The sequence below is a fragment of the Pungitius pungitius genome, chromosome 3, assembly GCF_949316345.1.
Source record: "Pungitius pungitius chromosome 3, fPunPun2.1, whole genome shotgun sequence".
Lineage (NCBI taxonomy): Eukaryota > Metazoa > Chordata > Actinopteri > Perciformes > Gasterosteidae > Pungitius > Pungitius pungitius.
The window spans coordinates 15,932,715-15,956,997 of record NC_084902.1 but is presented as its reverse complement, the minus strand read 5'-3'; the positions used below and the strand labels follow the sequence as shown (position 1 = coordinate 15,956,997).

The 24,283-nt window shown below is 44.7% G+C and overlaps 1 protein-coding gene and 1 long non-coding RNA gene across 4 annotated transcripts; both read right to left on the bottom strand.

Annotated features, from left to right (window-relative positions):
* Window positions 1-7,844: 7,844 nt before the first annotated feature.
* LOC119216102 (uncharacterized) lies at window positions 7,845-12,057 on the bottom strand. Its single transcript, XR_009955984.1, has 4 exons — window positions 11,816-12,057; window positions 10,958-11,080; window positions 9,243-9,330; window positions 7,845-9,120 (listed from the first exon to the last, which is right to left on the bottom strand). It is a non-coding gene; the product is annotated as an uncharacterized LOC119216102 (long non-coding RNA).
* Window positions 12,058-12,806: 749 nt separating this feature from the next.
* tgfb1a (transforming growth factor, beta 1a) lies at window positions 12,807-23,680 on the bottom strand. Of its 3 annotated transcripts, XM_037470912.2 has the most exons (8): window positions 23,293-23,680; window positions 22,825-22,915; window positions 21,840-22,479; window positions 17,055-17,336; window positions 16,672-16,906; window positions 16,213-16,363; window positions 14,084-14,194; window positions 12,807-13,964 (listed from the first exon to the last, which is right to left on the bottom strand). In XM_037470912.2, exons 3-8 carry the CDS (start codon window positions 22,165-22,167, stop codon window positions 13,917-13,919), a joined length of 1,155 nt encoding a protein of 384 aa, XP_037326809.1. In that variant the 5' UTR covers window positions 22,168-22,479; window positions 22,825-22,915; window positions 23,293-23,680; the 3' UTR covers window positions 12,807-13,916. The 3 variants fall into 3 exon arrangements, with proteins under 3 accessions (XP_037326809.1, XP_037326800.1, XP_037326818.1); XM_037470903.2 differs by lacking the exon at window positions 22,825-22,915; XM_037470921.2 differs by lacking the exons at window positions 22,825-22,915; window positions 23,293-23,680 and adding an exon at window positions 22,569-22,788.
* Window positions 23,681-24,283: the final 603 nt, after the last annotated feature.

Below are 24,283 nucleotides of genomic sequence, written 5' to 3'. Positions count from 1 at the left end.
ACCTTATTTATTTTGACAGCTCCAGCATTACACTTAGGACCCACAATTGTACTAACGTGTCAGGCAGCGACCCTCCGGCAGCCGAGCTCGTCAAACCCCAAAACAGCCGGGGGGTTATTGAGCCATCAAAGGCTTTCCTCTGGTGGCTGTTTTCTCTCCAGTTAAACTGCAGCGACGAAATGTTGTGGCGGCTAGTTTATTTGACATGGCGGGTCCGGCGCTCCTACTGTTTATGAGCAACCGGCACGCACGGTCAAGCTTTCCCACAGAGAGGAACCTGCATCACGAGTGACTCAGGGTGTCTGGTGTGCACACACACACACACACACACACTCACACTCTGACCGTTAGATGACTGTTGGACTTGAGAGAGGAAGAGGATGGCTTCTGCGGAGCTGTGGTGGAGAGAGAGAACCGTCCACAGGATGTCTCAAACAGGGCCCGTATTGTCCCGAAGGGCGTGAGAAGCCGAGAGGTCAGACCGACACCCGTGCCACAAACAAAGTGTAAATATCTGCCGGGGAAGCAACTCAACTTTCCCGACCGCTGCATAATAATGGCCGCACGCCAACTGGAACACAGATGCTTTTCCAGACTCTAATGAGACACTGAAGCTTTGCCATGTTAATACCAGCAGCAGCGCACAAACAGGCTCGGAAACCGTGTGTTAAAATCCAGGATGTTGACGGTGTTGGGGAGGGGGGCGCGCTTCCTCTTCCTGTTGCTCTTTCTGTTGGACTTTCCTGTCAGTTAGCATTAACTACGGATAGACCTTTGGGTGCCTTCCAGACTCATCCCTGAGCCTCCATTCTTTTTTTTGGTTCCTATCTCTAGGGAGTATGATTCCTCACTGTAAAGCATTAGTTCACATCCTGTACACTTGGGTGGCCGGGCAGAGTAGGCAGCGTGGATTCAAGGTGCTCTCTGTAGCAGACGAACTCTTTGGCCCCGCACAAACGAGGAACACACTCGGCAGTGTGTGGCCACAGGAGTTTACAGGTGGTGCGGTCTAAGAAAATCATCTCCGGATTGCATATTTAAACCCTCACTGGACGTCAGTTGAGCTGATCTAATGTATTTAGTCAAATATTGCTCTCGTGCAGCTATCAGCCTCTCCAGTGCACCGAGCCTTTGTGACTCAGCAGCGTCAGAGGTCTGTTAATTCAGGCTGGCTCAAATTAGCGGCCACCTGTGGCCACCCACGTTCCCTTTTAATGTTAAGTGTGACCCTCTTTACGAACACTGCAGTATGTATGCCACAGGCGCTGTTAAGTATCCTTTTGATTGCTTGGTCATTTAAAAAAGAGGCCGCGGCGGGTGTCTACAGAGAAAGAAGACCATCGTCGAGACAGTGGTGGAAAATAATTAAGACAATTTACTTAAGCCTAGATTATGCTTCTGCGTTTGCAGAGACGCAAAGAGCCCCTTGTGCGCCTTTTCACCCCCTTTTGCGTGTCGACACATTTTTTCTAAACTTGCGTCAAAAGCTATGAGAGTTAACACAGCCCGGACAGCTGTGATTGGTCTGCTAACTACTGGTGAAACTCGAAAAATATATCGTGCAAAAGTTCATTTGTTTCAGTAATTGATTAAGTTTCAATTTAAAAGGTGAAACTAATATATTATATAGACTCATTACATGCAAAAAGAGATATTTCAAGCTTACAGCTTGTGAAAACTCCAAATTCAAAATCTCAGAAAATTAGAATATTGTGAAAAGGTTCAGTATTGTAGGCTCAAAGTGTCATTCTAATCAGCTAATTAATCCAAAACACCGGCAAAGGGTTCCTGAGCCTTTAAATGGTCTCTTAGTCTGGTTCAGTTGAATTCACAATCATGGGGAAGACTGCTGACCTGACAGTTGTGCAGAAAACCATCAGTGACACCCTCCACAAGGAGGGAAAGCCTCTAAAGGTAATTGCAAAAGAAGTTGGATGTTCTGAAAGTGAAAAGTTAAGTGGAAGGGAAAAATGTGGAAGAAAAAGGTGCACAAGCAGCAGGGATGACCGTAGCCTGGAGAGGTTTGTCAGGAAAAGGCCATTCAAATGTGTGGGGGGGCTTCACAAGGAGTGGACTGAGGCTGGAGTTACTGCATCAAGAGCCACCACGCACAGACGGGTCCTGGACATGGGCTTCAAATGTCGTCCTCTTGTCAAGCCGCTCCTGAACAACAAACAACGTCAAAAGTGTCTTACCTGGGCTAAAGAAAAAAATCTTTTCTGATGAGAGCAAATTTTGCATCTCATTTGGAAATGTCCCAGAGTCTGGAGGAAGAATGGAGAGGCACACAATCCAAGATGCTTGAAGTCCAGTGTGAAGTTTCCACAGTCTGTGTTGGTTTGGGGAACTATGTCATCGGCTGGTGTTGGTCCACTGTGCTTTATTAAGTCCATAGTCAACGCATCCGTCTACCAGGACATTTTAGAGCACTTCATGCTTCATTCAGCAGACAAGCTTTATGGAGATGCTGACTTCATTTTCCAGCAGGACTTGGCACCTGCCCACACTGCCAAAAGTACCAAAACCTGGTTCAATGACAATTGGTATCACTGTGCTTGATTGGCCAGCAAACTCACCTGACCTGAACCCCATAGAGAATTGATGGCGCATTGCCAAGAGAAAGATGAGAGCAAACAATGCAGAAGAGCTGAAGGCTGCTATTGAAGCATCTTGTTCTTCCATAACACCTCAGCAGTGCCACAGGCTGATAGCATCCATGTCACGCCACATTGATGCAGTATTTAATGCAAAAGGGGCCCAAACCAAGTTCTGAGTGCATATGCATGATTTTACTTTTCAGAGGGCTGACATTTCCGTATTAAAATGTTTCTATTATTCTAATTTTCTGAGATTTTGGATTTGGGGTTTTCATAAGCTGTAAGCCATAATCATCAAAATTATATCAAATAAAGCCTTGACATAGCTCACTTTACATGTAATGAGTCTATATAAAATATTAGTTTCACCTTTTAAGTTGAATTACTGAAATAAATGAACTTTTGCACGATATTCCAATTTTTCGAGTTTCACCTGTACATTTCAGGAGTCTCACATTTCCGGTTTCATAGCATAATTCCACCATTATTGAAACAAAGCTTTTTTACGAGAGAATTAATCAGTTTGAAGAGTTTTGGTTGGAAGAAATCAAGTAAATATGACCACTGATACAACCCGTTATTGGCGGACTATAAGGACGCGCGGATGGCGTCCTCATAGCGGACGCAGATCTCCACCAACGGTTTGCCGTCGGTTTGCCGGTCGAGGGGTGAACAAAGTTGTGGAGGAAAATACGGGACAAATATGTCGGTGAAAAAAATGTGATGAAAAGCAGCAGTGGCGATGCACGGGGCAAGAAGGTCTCTGATAAATAAATAAACAAACAAAAAACTTCCACACACAAAGACGATTATCTAGGTCGGCAACAAAAAGCGTTACTCCACCTAGAGTTTTGGCGGTGAGTTGCTTTGCAAGACGCGCAAGCCTTTTGAACCATGAATTGAAACCAGTCCGTCGACACAAGACGTAAACGCAGACCCACATGCAGAAGCATGTTCCATCCTTTAGTAAATAAAAAATGGAAAACGAAAATAACAGGTCTGTGTTAGTAGGCTATTTGTTCATTAGAACTGTTCCAAGTTATCCCGTGACTAATAGTATGTATTAATACATAATCTGGACCATAATTTTAAGTGGCCAAGAGTAGAAACATCCAGGACATGGTGAAACCCTACATCCCAACTCGCACACTTCGATCTGCATCTGCCAAGCTGCTTGTTCCTCCATCACTGTCAGAAAAACACTCGGCGAGATAGCGACTCTTTGCTGTCCTGGCTCCCAGATGGTGGAATGAGCTCTCCGATGACATCAGGACTGCAGAGAGCCTCTACATCTTCCGTCGAAAACTCAAGACACACCTCTTTAGACTCTACCTTGACTAAAACACTAGCAAACCGTAGCACTAACAAATGATAGCACTTAAATTGTACTTATAATGGCACTTTTCGCTAACATGTTTTGTAACTGCTTATTTGATGAAAAATGTACTTTCTTGATACTTGTTTTCTGAGTTTGTATCTATGTGGAAATGCACTTATTGTACGTCGCTTTGGATAAAAGCGTCAGCTAAATGACATGTAATGTAATGTAATGTAATGTAAAAATGTAATCAAAGGATACAGATTTAGTACTCATCTGAAATAAACATTAAACTTTACTTTCCATCACAATTCAAATGTGCAAAACCGCAGAAAAAGAACATTATTGATTATTTTTCTTTAAAAGTTGTGACTGCTAGAAAAGTGTCACGGTTTGGGTTTGTTTCCTGTTTTATTTGAAAGACAATGTCCTGACTCCATCCCCCACAACTCCACCACCTCCCCCGACCCATCAGGTGCTCACACCTTTTCCCTCTCTGTCTTGGAGAGTGACGTCAATCGGCTCTTCAAAAGAAAAAACCCCCGGAAAGCAGCCGGTCCGGACTCAGTCTCGCCCCACACCCTGAAGCATTGTGCTGACCAGCTGTCTCCTGTGTTCACCGCCATCTTCAACACCTCCTTGGTGACATGCCACGTCCCAGCCTGCTTCAAGGCCTCCACCATCATCCCTGTTCCCAAGAAGCCCAGGGTCACAGGACTGAATGACTACAGGCCGTCGAACGGCTAGTCCTGTCCCACCTAAAGTCCCGACCCCCTCCTGGACCCCCTGCAGTTCGCCTACAGAGCCAACAGCTCTGTAGACGATGCTGTCAACATGGCCCTCCACTTTGTCTTCCAGCATCTGGACTCCCCAGGAACCTACGCCAGGATCCTGTTTGTGGACTTCAGCTCTGCCTTCAACACCATCATCCCCTCTGCTGCAGGACAAACTCTCCCAGCTGCACGTGCCCGACTCCACCTGCAAGTGAATCACTGACTTCCTGTCCGACAGGAGGCAGCACGTGAAGCTGGGGAAACACGTCTCTGCCTCTCGGTCCATCAGCACCGGTTCCCCCCAAGGCTGTGTTCTTCCCCCTCTGCTCTTCTCCCCGTACACCAACAACTGCACCTCCAGTCACCAGTCCGTCAAGCTCCTGAAGTTTGCTGATGACACCACCCTCATTGGACTGATCTCTGGTGTGGACGAGTCCGTCTACAGGTGGGAGTCTGACCACCTGGTGACGTGGTGCAGCGAGAACAACCTGGAGCTTAACGCCCTGAAGACAGTGGAGATGGTCGTGGACTTCAGGAAGAACACAGCCCCACCTTCCCCCCTCACCTTGTGTGACTCCCCCGTCACCACTGTGGACTCCTTTCGTTCCCTGGGCTCCATCATCACCCTCGGGTGAGAGCTGAACATCAGCTCCATCAGGAAAAAGGCTCAGCAGAGGATGTTCTTCCTGAGGCAGCTGAAGAAATTCAACCTGCCACAGATGATGATGGTGCACTTCTACACAGTCATCATCGAGTCCATCCTCTGCTCCTCCATCACTGTGTGGTACGCTGCAGCCACAGCCAAGGACAAGGGCAGGCTGCAGCGTGTCATCCGCTCTGCAGAGAGGGTGACTGGCTGCAATCTTCCGTCTCTCCAGGACTTGTTCGCTTCCAGGACTTTGAAGCAGGCCAGAAAGATTGCAGCCGACCCCTCCCACCCTGGACATGAACTGTTTGTGCTCCTCCCATCCGGCAGGAGGTTGAGGTCCATCAGGACTAAGACCTCCCGCCACACCAACAGTTTCTTCCCTTCGGCAGTCGGGCTCATCAACAGAGCCCGGGCCCCCCCTGACTGACTCTGACTCCCATGTTCATTCATTCACTTTGTCACTTTCACTTGTGACTCATCACTTTGTTTAGCTGGTGTACTTTATCTTTATTTTTATTTCTAATTTTATCTTATCTCCTCCAACTTACTAACCAATAGCTTTAGCTTTAGCGTACTAACCCATAGCATATATTTTATTATACTTTTATTTTATTTTTATCTTATTGCTGCACTATGTTGTCATTATTGTACTGTCTTCTGTCATGTACCAACCGCCAAGACAATTTCCATGTATGTCCAACATATTATGGCAATAAACATTTTCTGATTCCTGATTCCTGATTTTGTAGTTTTCTGCCTCTTGTCTCCCTGCTTTAGCTTCACTTCCTGTTGTGTCACCCCCCGTGATTGTCTCCCGCGTCCAATCACGTGCACCTTGCCAGTGCATTTAAGCCATGTGTGTCTTTTGTCCCCAGTTGAGGCGTTGATTGTCGTTACCACGTTTGTGAGTTCCTGGTCCCTGTCTTTGCCTGCGTTTTGCTCCTTGGTATTTTTGATCAGAAATGGAAATAACGTCTTTATTATTTTGAAATCTGCAATTTAGTCCTGCTTCTACCATGCCGCTGCATTGTGACAGAAAAGCATGTTTCAGAATGTTCTCCTTTTTATGTATCATGTGATTATTGCGTGTGAGCTTGCAGTGAATGGGAGGAGACATGAGGGAGGATTGCATAAACCAAACACCTAATCTCACCCTGCTCCCTGATCACAGGAAATGGGTGTAAAGGAATGACTCATCTTGCTTTGACCTTCACCCCGCCTCCCCATACCAACTCCCCCTCTCTCCCAGGGGTGCTTTAATTAGAAAAAAAGAGACCCATTTGTCATTCATTTTTCTCCAACACACCCAGCCCCCTGTCTCTCCCTCTTTCTCGCTTTGTTTCTGATGACTCATAGCTTTCTCTTTCACCCATCACTCACTTTCTGTGTAATTCGACTGGCCTAGATTCCCCCTTTAGTGCAGCGGCTTGATAATCAAACAAACATACAGCTGTCTCACAGATGTTCTGCCTTAACGTACCTGCTCAGGAGCATCCATCACACAAAGAAGAACGCACCCAAAAAGCCTGTGGTAGCGTCATGCTGAAATGTTTATGTTTCCACCGAGGCCCAGTTGCTCAACGCTAACACGCACACACATTCGTGCCCATTTATCCACGCTCATGCACGTACGCAAACACTTGCACGCTGCTTCAAAGGACGGCATGTCAGTAAACAGAGGGACGGGGAAGGAGGAATGTGTTGTTCATTGGGGGATTCAGGGCCGCTAAAGAAAGGAAGGAGGGGCGGTGACCTAATGTCCCTCCGAGTGGAGCCCGCTGAGCCGCTCTCTCTCTGCTGTGGTAACCTCTGCACGCTCATCGGTACCGCCGAGAGCCCCACGGTCACAGGGGGCCGCATATCACCGCCGCCTAATTTAAAGCAGACTCCGTACCAAGCCAACACCTTCCTCTACTCCCAATCCAATCCAATAAGCAGAGTCTGGTTACCATGGAATACAGACAATATGTGTGTGTGTGTGTGTGTGTGTCAGACTGCTGTGTCAGTTTAACGCTGCTGTGTATGATTTGTGACTTTAGTCAAACCTCTCTCGATTGGACTCAGTAGCAATGCCCTTGCTTTATTGTGTGTGTGTGTGTGTGTGTGTGTGTGTGTGTGTGTGTGTGTGTGTGTGTGGTTTACTCCCATTGGCCGGGGTCACATCCTCAGTTCAGCCAAGCTCATCGAGGAGTTTATGAAGAGCTAAAGCCCAACCACGTTTCCCAGCATGCATCTGTTCCTCTGGCTTCTGCAACTTTACGGTTGTGTCCAAAATCATTCACTTTACTATAAACTACATAGTGTGCCATATAGTGTAGTAGTGTTTAGTCTGCATTGTACAGAGGACAACAATGATTCAATAAGAGGATCAATGGATCATACCTTGACCTGCACACAACACTGTTAAAAACCCGGTAATATACACTTTACAGTACATATTACAGCATCAAAGCAGTTTATGATTCCTTTTCTGTCAAATCATCATCATTACTCTCTTATGTGGACTTTACTTGTATAGCGTGTTCCAGTTGACGCTTTAACATCACACGCTGATGACAGGAGCCATACACAGTGCTTACCTGCTCATCAGTAACTAACATCCACCCATTCACAAACCATAGTCACAGATAGAGGATCAGTGTTGGCTTAAGTGTCTTGCCCGAGGACACATGGACACGCTGGTTAGCAGGGCCTGGGATCGAATGGCCAATGCTTTGAATAGAAGATGACTGGGCTCTGCACCCACAGTGGCCCATCAACTGCTCCTTTGTTTGAAAGAACTCCCTCGCAGGGACAAACCCACCAAGGATAATCTCTATAAAGCCCTTTAAGACATTTTGGCTCATTGTTTTGATTTCACCGACCTTGTGTCCATCACCGGAGCCATTTAGCTTTTTTCGGCAAACTATATACCCTTTACTATTAACCAAATTCATTTGTGTTTCAAAAGACTCTGCATTGATGGCCAGCTTCGATCTGCAGTGACATAGAAACATAACACCCACCTCAAAACCTTTTCTGTTATTGGTTCCAACATTTGAGCGTTTCACATACTTAGATGTGGAAAGAAAGAGCAGTGATATGTTCTCCTCAAGGTTAGAAGACTCCATTGACAGAAACATTCATTTGACCTCACTCATCAGTGTAAAACACACTTCATTTCAACAAAAAAACTCTTTGTTAGTGTTAGTGTGTCACCTTTCCATCATTCACCAACTTTGGTTTGAATTGAAAAAATAGTAACCACTGTAACAATTTCCTTGTTTACTCAGCCTTCTTTCCGGCGTGGTCATGACGTATTCATAACGTACAACATGACGCACAAGAACAAAAAAATAGAAAGGTTGACTGTTAATCTGTCTATCGTCTATTCTTAGAAGACTTTCCTGTGTTTAAAAAGCCCACGTAGACGTGTTAAAAAAGGAAAAAGGTTATAACTTACATGAACCCACATGATACACACATCTGGCTCGACTGTAATTGGTGGGGAACAAAAACAGAGCCAACATTAGAGTGAAGTTATATAAACTGCTACTACTGTCTGTCAGCTTGGTTTAGAATTCTAATGTCACCTTGTGAATGAAAGAAAAAAAAAAGTATGCACATGTAAGATTGAACTGCTCTCCTCGGAGTGTCCTTATGGCCAATGTTGACTTTTCAGACCTCAGATCCTCTCCTCTAATATTTATCCGGAGACGTGGAAGCTGTTTAGAGGGTGAGATGTGTCCACCTGTTTCCGCAGGGACGGAGAGCTGGAGAGGAAGGAAATGGAGAGGTGGTACCCTGAGAAGGAACAGTGCAAACGTTTAATTGGTACAGAGAAGGTTTCCGTTTTTAAGAAATCGCGTTGCTCACTGAGCAGCAAATGTGTCAGACATGCTTTGCAAGCACACTCAGATACTCACACATGGTTTATCATAATTTCCCTTTGTAGTTTTCACTTTGAAGAGGGTTTGAATTTCTTCTCTTTGCCTTTGATCCTCTTCATGACATCTGGGGGAAATGATTTGAGAGATTTCTATATTTTTAATGTGTTATGGGCAGCGAGCAGAGGTGTGTGGTCTTTTTATTCCCCATTCATTCACTCCCCTATACCTGTGTTCTTCCCCTATATCATGCCTTGTTTGGTGAAGGCGATAACGCCAACGGGCCCAGGAGGCTTCCCATAGCCAGAGGGGGAGGGTTACGGTAAAGACAACAAAGGACAAGAGCGAAAAGGACAGACTCGGCTGACTTAGACTACGATAAGAATCTGGGCCTACAGGTGTGAAGTGAGGGAATCACTCAAAAAGAAGACAGGTGGAGAGGGGGAAAAATCGTGTAAACACATTGTGATCCTTCTGCATACTCAGCAGTTCATGTTTTCATGCATTTAGCTTATACATCTATCTTTGACCATTTGTAAAAAAGTTTGAATAATGAGTGTGTGTATGTGTGTGTGTGTGTGTGTGTGTTATTACATATTAATGAGAAGCATAGGGTACGAATTGCAAAATCTACCTAGGTAAAAATATTGACAGCAATGTAGACTACAACAAATCCTTTACATGAAGAGAAACTCAAGAATGGTCATAACATTGAAATTGCTTATGATACTGTTTGATGGTGATGTGCTTTGAGGAAATGAAGAAAACAAAAAAAAAATGCGATTAACATAGAAACAACAAGAAAGAAAAGTAGAAAAGTATTTCCTTCAGTTTATACTTCTATCAACTGATGTAATATAGATAAACCTTACAAATAATCTTTTTTAAAGAAGAGGGTTAGGGTTAGGGCGACAATTATTCATCCTTTGTTACCTTGAATTCTCGAAGAATAATAGTATTTCACCAATAACATAACGTTTCTTACGAAACAGAGACAATTCTCGATTAGTACAAATATATGAGGGACGCATTTTACAACAGCAAAAAGGTATTAAAATTAGATGGCAGCCATCAATCACGGCTTTAAGTAAAAATAATATAAGATTATTAATCACAAAACAGCAGAAACTGGGAATCGGAAGGTACGTTTGTTGACGGGTGAGTATTTGTGTGTCTACATGCACAGTTTCTGCACCTGGAGCAACAATGGCTTTGAGCAGCTGTGCTGTTTATGAAGCCGAGCGGAGCAGCAGTAGGACTCTGGAGTATTATTAAGGTCACAGTCAGCACCATCTGAATCCACAGAAACAACACCAGGTCGCTTCAGTGCTCCACTTATAATGACCAGTTGTGGCCGAATCACAGCATTGGACATATAATTGGAAATGTCACAGATGTAATAACACCGAACCCAAAATAGCATTTCGGTGCTGGCGGTGTCCAAATCAGCCTTCATTCAGCATCCTCACCTTTCATGAGCTTGTTAAAGTGCCACAAAGAAAGACAAAAAGTATCAAGCAGCATTGAAACAGAGCCTTTCGTGTTATGTGTTGCAGATAAAAGAAGTATTACAAGCACATGGATGCAATTAAAGATTTACTTACTCGCAAGTGCAAAGGAAACTTTTTTTTCTTCCGGTTACTCATGCAGTCGTATAAACACGGCACGTGGATCGCGTTAGCTACAACACCTGCTTGACCATGAAATGCCGCAGGCATACATCTCAGCTCTCCCTCCTTGCACAACATACGTACGTGGTACGATGGACTCAAGCACACACCCTTTTCTTCCATCTCCATATGGAGCAGTTTCTGGGATGTGCTTCGGCAGGTGTCAGCAGTTTGTTTCTGTCCCATAAAACACTCTTGAGGAAGCAGCTGCTGAGAAATGAACATCAGTGAGAAGGACAAGCCTGCTTGAGGTTTTACTTTCCTCCGGGACTGTTCTTTGATACATTCATGAGCCTCTTGACATCTGTAGTGTTTGTTCAGCCATTACAGGGAAAATAAAGCAGGTGGACTAGCAGTTTTACAAACTCATTTTAATGATCTTGTTTCCTCCATCAAAACTCATGCTCTGCTTGTTTAGGTTGGATAATTGACCTGTTTTCTTTGAAGGCAAAACAAACCCTCATTTTAACATTCCAAAACATCTTCGCTGCCAAGATAAAACAGTACATATTGTGCACGGCACCATTAAAATGCAAGACCTGGCAAGAGATCTGCGAGGATCATTTTGAGAGGTGAGACACGAGAAGATTCAATTATGTTGATCATGTTTCATTTCACTTTATTTATCTGCCATGGGTTGAGAAATTTCCTCAACAAGCGTCTCTCTGTGTTGACTTGTGAGAGAAAAAATTCCTGAGCTTTTCAGTGGGAAGAGTTGGTAACATGACCACCTTTGGAAAGAGATAGCATGGATCAATGTCACCTCATTGGCCGTGCACGCATCGCTCACGCTGCAACGCTTATGTAAGGCATTCGCCGTTGATGCGCTTGAGCCAAGGCGGTGTGTGTGTGTGTGTGTGTGTGTCAGTAGGTTCAGTCTTTTTCATGTGCATGTGTACAGTGGGGTGTTTAATTTTCCATGCCCTTAAGTCTGAGACTTACCAACGGGTCTGGACCTGCTCTCCACACTCCAAATTCAGAATTGTGGGCTTCCAGTAATCCCTTGAGTACTGAGGGAGAGGGGTGGGGCTGGCTGGGTGGGTGGGGGTTGACAAGGTGTTAGGAGAATTCTTGGTATGATATGCATCCCTACAGGTGAAAAGCGCTGCCAAGAATTGGGCCTGGCGTCCGGCAAATCCTGTGCTGGGTCGTCGGTGAAGCCCGGCAGGACTCGCTGCTCTTCTTTTCCGGCTGTCGTCCTCAGTCCAGAGTAAACAGGCCGCCACCGCCTGCCCAGAAATAGACCACACGCACCTGGCACACGTCACGGTTTTCCACTGGTAGATCTCCCCCTCCTGACGTTGAACAGTCGCTGCGAAGAGCAGAAATCTGTTTTTATGTCATCTGCTGAAAGTAGCATGATGTCTGCTGTTGTACATGCTGAGGGAGGTCTATCCCGATCAGCAGAGGGTTACAGGGGAGATTTTAAAGGGCAGTACACCCCGAAATCAGAAATAAATCTGTGTTAGAGATAATGACCGTAGAGATGTTTGCCTTGTCATCAATATATTGGGACTATTACTCGCCTTGTGTTGCGCGAAGAACAAAATACATTTAAGAGACTCAACAGCAAATTCTCTTTACAGAAATCCATAGCTGGTTACTGAGGATAATCCACAGACTGTGTTGGAAATTTCATAGAGGAACTATTTTCTCTCTAGCAAACTTGGACATTGGACATTCACCGACTGAAGAGAATGCTCAATGCTAACATGATATAACATTTGACATTTTACATTTGACATTTTTATATAATAAAATAAGAAAACAACTGCTGATGATCACATTCACAACACGTTTAAGGTGTGTTTGGGCTTGTGTCATAGAATCAATGCGCTTGCACGCAGCCACAAGTGAAAAACACACACACACACACAGGTGTAAACACAGCATGTGGTTTTATCTTGCAATCAAAATCTTCCACTCTGACGTGATAATTTAACATCAACTTTTATTTCATAATGTTAAAATATTTACAAATTCAAATTTCAAATGGTAAGTGCACTACAAAGTTTTGGGTTGTTTCTTGAGTTGTGCAAAAGCATCACACTTCAGATGAGAGTAAAAAAAAATTGCCCCTACATTACTAATAAAACAGCAAATGTGTATGTTGAGTCTCAACGGCTTCCCTAAAACACGACACCACAGCAACATACCCTGACCATCACCCTCTAGACACAACTAGCTTGCTGTGAATCCTGAGCGGGAGAAAAAAACACGCTGTCATTGCTCTTACATCCCCTGATAGTACTCATGTTGTTTGACAGCACGGCTGAAGAAGGCTTCATAAGGAGAATCTGATATTAGAGCAATGAGAACAAAACAAAAGCATCGTATAAGTCAAGTCTGCAAAAAAATACAAAAAGACGGTTTGAGTGAAGCGCTGCTGTGCTGCCTGATGGCTCTCGACCAGTCAGTCAGAGGGAGATTCCCCGGGTCGTACTGTCCCCGCCCCCGCAGCTGTCTGCTGTCCTGTGCGACGCAAACAATCTCCAAAAACACCTGTGGCTTCCTGGTCAAGGAAAGTCCCCAACAACCGCCACTGTTTTCCATACCTGGGATTCATAGCACCTTTTAACTGTGAGCTCATTGGGGCGATGCTACGGAAGTAAGAAAAGTCATTTAAAAAAAAAAAGGAGTTCTTCTATTACGTTCATCTTGGTCCTCGAGTCCTTTGGCATTCTTTATCCATTTTCTTTCTTTTTTTGGTGGTGGTGGGGGTGGGGGGGATATATTTTTTTCATGTCGAGCTGACAAACTGGCATACATTCTTTACACATCTGTCTCATTTCAGGACAGGCCTTTTTCATGACAGGAAGGTGAAAATTATATAGGCATAGAAAATGAAATCTTTAATATCTATATGAAGTTCAAGGTGTGATGAAGGTAGAGTGTTTGCAGAAGGAATGGTGGTGACCGCAAAGACCCCGATGACTTCAGACATTTTGTTCCACATTTTGTTTCTCGTCCCCTTCGTCACATGCTCCCTCCGTGCTCTAGAACACATCTCACAGTGTGTTTGAGTGTTGGCCATCACGTATTTTTAGCTGCACTTGCAGGACTTCACAATCATGTTGGACAGCTGCTCCACCTGAAGGTGAAAAATCAACAGCAGAGTGATTAAACTTTGACTAAAGTGTTGCTTTCACATAAAATGTTCTGTAAACATTTCACCCCAGAATGAAGGTTACTTGGCCACGGCATCAATACCTTGTGGTGCCTGCCCACGTAGTATAGGATTGGCAGTGGCTCCAGTGTCTGTGGAACACAGCAAGGCTGGGCGGAGGCTCCTGGGTTGTGATGCTTGTACAGGGCCAAAATCTGTGAACAATTATATGAGGGAAAGACATGAAGACAGAGAACGCAGCTCAGAATTCCCAAGGTGAAAAGCCGCTTTTATAGCCGGTGGATTCATGGTCAAGAAATTACGAGAGTGCTTCTTGCTACAATCCTGGTATTTGTCCCAATGGTCTTGAACAGTGATTGTAAATGTAATTCCAAACTGTATAACTTTTATATTCAGTGTACTGATATAGCAGCTTATCCAAGGCAATGAGGTAATTATCAGCCAATTTAAAGTCAGGTAATGTTAGAATTTGGACCTCTTTCGTTTTACAAATTGAGATAGCACCCTTATTGGCATTGTATTTTATATCATGTTCCACACCATAGACAGCACATATTGAAAGGAGCTACTGGAGACCAGCACTACTTGGGCTAAAAATCAAGATCATCTGCATACATATTATGATTAACTAAGGTATTACCAATCATGCACCCAGTGTTACAGGCTTTCAACTGCTGGGAAAGATCATCAATATATAGGATAAAAAGAACTAGGGGGGCGAAAATCCCTCCTTGTCGGACACCATTGTTGACCCCAAATGGGACTAAGAGACTTTGGCGCCATTTGGCCCCAATTTTTCAAACCATTTTCCATGATTAACACGGTCAAAACATATGAGAACAGATAAGTTTTGACCTTTACATATGCCTTAAGGAGGCCGGTAAATCAAATGGCAAAAAGATGAGCTATCCTCAGACTTGCATATTGAAGATGTTCAGCAGTACCACTTGCTTCGCCATCAACCAGCATATTTATAGCTTGGTACACCTCTTGTGACATAATCGTCATTGATGCATTTATCTCATATTCATGCTAGTAGTGTGGCTCACTACCTTCATACAAAGTACTGACTATATCATTATACTTGGAGCAGAGATCTCTCCTATGCTCCACATCCGTACAGTTAACATCAGTACACATAGTTGTATAGCATAATAGGCTATGAAGTCCTCTTTTTTAAGAGTTGACCAGTTCAGCTTTTCTGCGTTGAAACTAATTACTAGTTAGTGTCGGGAGATCTTCAACATATATCGATATAGAAAAAGGCATATGATCAGTTGTTGTAGACTTCTAAAGAATGGCCATACATCTTAATGAAGCATGTGAATCAGCTGTACTTATACAGTGGTCCAGCCATGACGTAGTGTACCAGGCCTCACTGATGTATGTATATCTGTCTGTAGGCAAAAGCACTTCGCATGACAGTGTCAAATGATAATCTTTACAGAACCGAGACATGTTATTGGCAAATAATCAGCAGTTGTCTGAGATATCTGCATTCATATCCTGTGACATATACAGTATACTAGAGGAAATATTATCTTGAATAAAGGAATGGATGAAGGGAAGCCTTTTTAGATATTCATCCTCATTGTGATGACACTGATAAGCTGTATAGACATTTAGAATGATGAATTCCTTATCATCGTGACTAAACTGTATTCCAATGCACAAGTCAACACCAAGCCTGACCACATTTATCAATGACTCAAATGGTTATCAACCACCACGCGGTGAGCTTTATCCCCTGCATTCTGGCCCACACACACAAAAAACCTGAATAAACATTTAAACAAGGCAAGGAAGTGCCCATAGCATCAGCACGCACACTTATCCCCCCCACAGCGAGGGCAGGGTTTCGACCTGATGACTCCGGCCATGGGGGGCTCTTAATAGGGGCGGACAATGCTCCGTCTGCACACAGCTCTGGGGTGTACATTTCAACAACCTCATTGCATTCAGCAGATACTTTAAATGAGCTGAATCTTATCCAAGGCAATGAGGTAATTACACAGATAAAGTTTCAGTATCTGGATCTGGTGAGAACCTGGTAGCAAAGACACTCATCAACTTGGTCATGACGGTTTTATTGCTGCCCAGAGTTGCCGGGTCTCTTTTCTGTCCCGGGGGCAACCGTACGTGATTGCGAGTGAGCAGCAGCGTTGGGTCTGTGTTGCCCAACTTTACATGATAGTGAAGGATTGCACCATACCTGAGAATATTTGTTTTCAGCATTCCAGATGTAGGTGCAGGATCCCATGCAGTAATTGGCGTTGTAGCCATTTGGCTTATGTATCCACTTCCAGCCCAGATCTTTCCTGAAGTCGATGTAAAGGCTTCTCACGCAGCAGGTCTCTGTCTGGCTGCATAAGTGAAAAACAGGGGAACAATCTTTTGTGAAACTGTAATTTTCTATCTCGAGTTGCTGTAAAAAGTACATTTTCTGATAGTACTTCTTCATGGAGTGCAGTTAGTGAGTTTAGCCTCTAAAGTAGCTCTAATAGCTTGGAGTGGCAAAGTAGCATAGTGGGGCGGGGCTTAGCTAAGGGTCAATGGCTGCTGAGGGCATTTGCCTTGCGAGGCAGCTCGTCAGTGAAATGAGGGGTGAAATTGCAGCTATGAAAATGTCAATGAGATGACAGAACAACGTAATATTTGCAGGATCGCTTACGCTGTGCAGGTGTCCGTTGTCTCAGTGGAACGTTTTTTGCGCGAGGTGAGGTGGCTGCTGCTGTTCTGAGGGATGGACATGGTCAGGATGTAGGGTGGTTGCTTTGCCCTTGTTCGCAAGGTTCCTATGTCTCCCCTACCAGACTCGAGGCCAGAAATAATAAAGCTGAAGGTACTGTCGACATTTGTCTGGCCACATTCAATGAACACTCGAAGTTGGAAACCCTCTTCATCCTCTGGTGAGACATAAATTTACAACATTGGGACATTTAAAAACCAAGGTAACTCATATCATCTGTAAACTGCAAGAGGTTGCACTGAACTGAAAAACTAGACAGAGGTCATAGTGGTATCAGAACAATAAGCAAAGCGTGTTTATCTCACTGTTGCCATTGAGCCAGGTCTGCAACGTCTCAGTGACATCGAAGGACAGCCATTTGTCGTTCCACTGGTTGGTGACAAAGCGGGAAGCGAGATAGCGGGGCGTCCCGAGACCCTGGTACAGCTCCACTCGCTGCTCAGAAGCTATCTTGGTGTCTTTGATGAGCATCCGTAGCTCAGCGCTGGTCAGCAGGCGGTAATCTCCCACACTATCTCGTATCTCTGAGATATTGAAGATCATCGGGATAGTTTTGGAAGCTTTGGTGGTCCCTGTGTTGTTTATTGCTGTGGGGATGAATCAAACTATTACTTTCACATTTCACAAAACAATTTTGGACAGCCAAGTTCATGCAAGGATTTGTCTCAAATTTTGGGACGCCTTAAAGGCACAATATTCGATTATGCCAAAGAGAAACCTGGAAAACACATAGGTAAGTGATTTCATTGAATTTGTTCAAACAAACAATGCATAAATAGAGGCACTATTTGGATATGGGAAATGTAGTTCACATGTTCTTCGAGGAGTTCCAATACGGCACATACACAAGTACTCCTGTGGAATTTATTGGAATTTATTTCCTTTCCCTTTATAATCTATTTTCCTTTTGATCCATGAAAAATGTTAGTGGGGATTAGAAGGACGGGGGCACTACTGAGAGTTTTTTTTGCACGACCAATGGTAGAAAACTGGTGTGTTCTTTACAGAAGATTCATTCATTTTTTTGGCACAAAAACATATCATTTTTTTAAATACAAACAGAACGTGATAAAAAATGGTAGCTCTGGGGAAACAAATGATGTACATGAGGTGGAAAAACACAAACACGACTTTTAAAGGAGCCTGATAATGTGTGTGACAGAAACAAGAAGACTCATTCCAAAGATTCTACATTGATGGGAGAAGAAGGGCGGACGGACCTTCATTTGGCCGTTTACTGTCATCCAACCAGCCCGAACAGTTGGATCAGCAAACTATAGCTAAGCGGATGTTACTTCCAAGGTACGTAGTGTCCACACGGCAGGGAGGACTCGTCTCGGCCACTTTAGATTTGATCCAATATGCATTCAAGGTCCTTGCGGCACCCGGTAATTGTCACATAAAACACAGCGCTCACAACGATAGCAAGATTTTAGGCCAACACCCAGAGCTTCAGCAGACTTCTTGCTTTTGAGAAACTCTTGTCCTGCTGTTAGTTTGTAGGTTTTTCCCTTTTTATATAACTGATGACTGCATTTAGATTGTATGAGCCAAGCAGTAGAAGTGAAATGACAAAGTCAGGGATAAAATATTGCACGTTTAAGCGACAAATTCTAAAACGACATTGTTTTCTTAAATTAGCAGACAAAGCTGCAAAATGTGTACATAAGCAAATTTTCAAATTATGCACGATAGCTAAACTCAGTGTTTTTCACTAATCTTAACTGCAGCTAAATATTCATGCCGGCCCGCATCGTGACAGCAGGAACATTCCCCCTGCACAGGCTGATGGAAAACAGAGCCAAGCTACTGAAGGCCTTAATGCCATAAATCTAGCAGCGTTACTTTGCAAAAGGATTATGTTGGAAAGGGACGAGCAAAACAAGTGGAGGCTGGGAGGGAAGACATTCAAGAGTGAAAAACAACTATGGGAGGAGGTGTGTGTCGAGGGAGGTTGTAAAAAAATATAGAAGAAAAAAACCATAGCACAGAAAAATATATCTCATAGTTGTGAAGGGGTTGAAGGGTGCAGGGAAATTGGAGATGCAAATCAGTGGAGCCTGGGACCTGGCACAGGCCCAAACCTTCCACTGTGCCTCAGCCTGCCAAAGCCGGGATTCTCTGCACTCAAAGTCCGGGAATTACTCTTTGACAGGAGCAAGAATGCAGCCTGTACCGGGATCCTCCATGTCTCGGCTGCCTGGTGTACCACTTGCACAATTTTCCCATCTGTGTTGTTGCTTAAAACTGAGAAACAGAGAGCTGGCGTTTGCTAGTGAGGGGGTAATGAGATGACATTCTACCGACCCCACCCAGAGCACAGTTAAATGTTTTGATGTGTGCGCTCGAATAGAAACACAGCGGAAGAGCAGTAACAAGCGACGTCGAGCTAAGAGAACGCCAACCTCTCAGGCTAGTTGGAGGGAAACACGAGATTAATGTCTGAGAGAACTGTTTACTGAACAGGAAGCTGGGTTACTTCCTCTAAGGAGCTTCATACTCACTTCTACTTTCCAATCAAGTTGCTGTCACTGAACTGCTCTTTCCGGTTAACATTTTCTTGCCCATGCCTTACTCTTGGGCAAAGGCAGCACCCTGGCCCGCACACTAACATGGGTGTGTGTGTGGGGGGGGGATTTGTGTGTTGAATCAGGGCATATCCGCAGGTAAGCCAAGAGACAGCTGTTGTGACAGGCAGGGAGACAGCTCTGTAATTACCAGTGGGAGGAACCAGATTCCAGCAAGAGGCTAAATAACTAACTGCCTCCTCCATATGTACTCTGAGCTCCACCCTCCCACGGCCCACCCGTCAATGTCTAGTCCCACCAGCCTCGCCCTGTTTATACCAATGGCGTCCTGACACTCTGTTGCCGCTATTCATTGTTGTAGGGCTGCAGCAGCCTGATTTATTCTTGAATTTAACAAATATTTGGCGAACTGATTTACCTCCTGAGTGGGGCGCAAAGTGGCCAAGGGGAAAGTGTTCTCTTCGTTAACGAGTTCAATGGGATGAGGTAAATTTGTGTGGGCCTTCAACGGCGGGCTGGGACTGATAATTCACCAAAGGGAATCCAGCATAATCTGGGACGCAGTTACCACGACAGAGGCCAACGCTATAAAGTTCTTAAATGCACACAATTATGCATCCCCTTAGGCCGTTAAGGTAAGTGTTAGTCGTCCACTTAAAAAGAACCATAAACGGAGTTGACGGATAGGATTGGTTGAAGAATATATTAAAAATGAAAACTTGTTCTCCACTTGGCTTCTTTTTTTAATGGCTTTGCTCACACACAGTTCTCAGTTTTATATAAACAGAAGCTGGATTGTTGCCTACCCCCTCCTGTCTGCGTGTATGTGTGTGTGTTTTCGTATTTGCCAAACCCTCCTCTCCCCGTGTGCTTTTTAAGAAGCCGTGCTGAGGGTTAAGACAGTGAAGGGGTGTTCAACAGAGGAAGGAAACACATGTTCTCTATGGGCACCGCTTGCAGCGGACCTGAGTCACTGGCGATCTCAGTGGCCATCGGCCTTGCCTTCCTTCCTGACAAGCTGTCCCGTCACAAACACACTGATAATAAGCACAGGAAATACAGAGGAGAGAGAGAGCAAGAGAGAAAGAGAGAGAGAGAGAGAGAGAGAGAGGCGAGTTAATCATGGGCGGAGAGATTTATGGAAATGAAGGGGAAAATGTTCAGGGAGAATGAGATATGATGCAGGACAAGTGACAGGACAAGCAATGGAGAACCCAATGCTCAAATTACAGGAAACCCCCAATCCCTGAGGTACACAGACAGAAAAAAAAGCGAGAAAGACCAAAGACGGAGTGCACTTCTTCTCTCATCTAATTTTTCCCTTGATAGGCGGCTGATTTTCTTTTGGGTTCCATGTAAGCGGAACAAAACTCAAGCCCCCTTATTATTTATGTTCCTTTCTTCTTTATTTGGGCCACACACTCCTGGACACAGTCCATACACTTAAGTTTCCCTTTTGAAGTGGTGGATAAAAGAGGGATAGTGTGAATGTCAACCTGAATTTAGACATGTAGAAAACAATGGAGCAAGGCATTATAAAAGTCTGTTTATCATCATCGTTTGGGATTCATTGCTCGATTACAGCCAAAGAAACGTTTGGCTGAACAAACAGCGCAGCAGGCTAGCCAAACAAACAGCGCTAATAAAGCAGTAAAAATGCAACAGATCCAAGGAAAGGCAACACAGCGTGTTCTGCTAACTTGCTAGCATGTCGGGTGCAGAGCAGAAGGGGTAAACATGTTATTATTGACTATATCACAGCTGAACCCAGCTAATTCAATTGGGCTAACATCGCCTTTAAGGCATATATGTGCATATTCAACAGCTTTAATTACAGACTCGTTTTGCTCATATCAGAAACACACAATGACACTTGGTTAGCCTTGTGAAGCGATCGATTAGGTCTGAAAACTGAAGTGAGGAAAAAAAGACAACAATCCCATCACAATGTTAGTTGAGTTTGAAGCAACAAGTGTAACAGGCTTATGTAACAAGTGGAAAGTCAACGTTTTCTTTTAAGTTCACGCAGGACAGCAACAGCGAGCTATTGGGGGAAAGACCTGTGTTTGACCAAATCACCAAAGCCCCGATCCATCCTCACCAGACCTACTTGCATTTTTGTTGCTCGTTTTTTTTATACTACGTAACTTTCACTAGCAAGTCAAATTAATACAGTATCTTTTATACCAAGTAACTTCAGACCAAATACATTTGAATAACCTATATACCAAATTAACCAATAAATTCAAATTAACTTTCAATAACGGTCTCTCGATATATATTCTATATCTCTTGTTCGGCGAGTCGTACAATGCCAAAAGCATTACCTGCAAACTGAACGTTTTTGTGGGCCAACGAAACGTCAACGTGCGATATTGGCTTTGACTGAGAAAAAATGCCTCAGACTGTCTTTTGGTTTGTTTGGCCATTATCAATGTAGTACCGGAAAAACAGTTATACTACTTGACCTTCTGAGAGCTGCAGTTAAGCCACCAGCAATTCCCCCGCATTCTCGACTACGGCATGTAGGCGCAACGCTGGAGTGATGCATCTGGAACTCACCGGTCATATTGAACTTGTGCAGCACCTTGGCAAAGTACTCCTCCTCCTCCTGCTCCGAGGAGATGTCCGTCTCCACCCTCCGCTGCTCTCTCAGCATCTCCTTGGTGCTGTTGTACAGGGACAGCAGGGTCGTCGGGATCTCCTCCTCGTCCCCCGCCTGGTCGGTCTCTGGCTCTTTTGCTAAGCGCAGTTTGCTGAGGATCTGGCTCCTGATGGCCTCGATGCGCCTCTTCCTCACCATCTGCTGGTCCACCGTTTTACACGTGGACATGCCGCTCGCGTTGCCTGCCGTGTACACAGCCACGAGCACCAAGAACGCCAGCCTCATGGCGCTGACCTCAACACTTGCGACCGCTTTGGTTCTCTGCGTATGCTCCCTCACCTTTTCTCTCGCTGCCTGTGTACAACCGGAGAAGGCTTGGAGAGAGGTGAATCACTCCGTGGGGAGGTGTGAGTGACGTGAGGTGTTTACACCAGCAGAACAAATAAAGCAGTGTGGAGGGCCCGCAAAGTTTAGGGCTACTGGTGTGTCTTCTTTGAGCGTATGGATGGAGAGAATCTCGCAGTGGGCGGACAGACCGCTGGTGCCGAGTCGGCCCTCTGACTCAGCCACACAGGTAACGCGATGACGTCCTAGACCCTGAAATCAAGCCAAGAGCAGAGCTGTCAAATGATTTCGGAGCAAAACAAACACGCACACAGACAGCAAGCCCAAATCAATCCACGCACCCTCTGAATCCTCATTTGTCTCATTTGATTATTTTAAGTATAAATCCATGTGTCCTCTCTGTCTTCTTTTTGTCCTCAGCCAGCAGCCGAGCAAAATAAATGTACTTAATATCCGAGTCAGAGGCGTTTCAGCTGACACCGCTTCCTGTCCTCCGCAACCAACAAGGTTTCCTTACAGAGAACTCGAGGCAGTCCAGCACATGTTTAGTGGGGCCTCTCTAAATGTCACGAAGGAAGAAAACAAGCCAATGATTACATTGTGTGCTTAAAGTGAAAAGAAACCAGCATTGTTGTTTGATCCGATGACCCCAGCGGCTTAGATTCCACCCCAGACCTGATCAAATATCCTTGGCACAGGGAACAAAAGACTAGTCCAGGATTTTGAAATTTTGAAACTGACTTACTTTAGACCAGTTCACAAACCAATGCACTAAATCCACCCAGAAATGTTCCCACAGGACAAAAAACTTGAATTTGATAAACTTGTGTCGCTCCCCCGTTCCAACTACCTCTTTTTTCTTCTAGCAATAACAGCATGTGACCTGTGCACAGCTGCAGATCACCAGAGAGCACGTTGAACGCCTATGACTGCCTACACTTCACGCGGAGATGCACACACACACACGAGGCAGCCATAACCGTGTAAAAATATGATACTGCTCTCAAGCAGCTCAAGCATGTAAGTAACCGAACACTGTCCTCTTGAAAGCAAAGTTTGACACACCTTCTCTTTATCTGAGCGTACGGTTCACAGAGACAGCGGCAGCAGTGAAGTCCCTCACACTGTTCTGAGAGTCGGGTCGTCTCTGTTCTCCCTCCTCTCTATCCATCCATCGGTGTCCCCTCCTTTTATGCCCAGTGCAGCTCCTTCACACCTTCCCCGTTCAGTCTCGTCTGACACAACTCGCACCGCTGTTTAACTCCCTCTCTCTTTCTTTCTTTCTCTCTCTCTCTCTCTCTCTCTCTCTCTCTCTCTCTCTCTCTCCTCTCTCCTGATGCTTGTCAGAGCTTGCTGGTGACAAAGTGATTTGTGGGAGCTCAGCTAACTTTTCTCTTGCACTCCCCTCTCACTCCTACTCGCTCTCTCGCTCTCTCTCTTTCTAACTTTTCTCTTTTTTTTTCAGGTTCCTGTTACTCGTCTAATAGAGCGAGCAGCTCTCCGCCCAGGAAATGAGGGTAACGGCCTCAGTGTAAAACATCTGCTTGTTCAACAGAGCTCTGCCTGCCTGCTCTGTCCACATCAGGAAGCCAGGACTGAGTGACTTTAGAGGCTCTCTCACATTCTCTGGCTTGTCTCCCACTGACTGACCGTGTCAACAAGCCCTGTATGGCACCGGTGTCCCGCCAACTGACCGCCACATTTACCTGGTGGCTGTGAAGGGGGACGCCCGCCAGGGATCTGAACCCTTTGCGTCTAAAAGTAGAAGGGTGAATTGAAGTGAGTGAGATGCCAAAAGGGCTCGACCGGGAAGCGCATCGACCCACGTCTGTGCGCATTTTTAGAAGTTGAATTGTGTATTTTCAAAGGGGAAGTCCAGACTAAAACAATCTGGGGACGGTTTGAATGGTTTTGTTTTCGTCTGAGAGGGGATCCAACAGGGAAGTGAGAATAGGAAATTTAAAAAGTATTCTTTGGTCTTGGGTCATATGTTTTGCCCAAAAGGGTATTCCAAGTTTGTTTTATTGTTTCCCTTTTACTTGTTTGAATAATGATC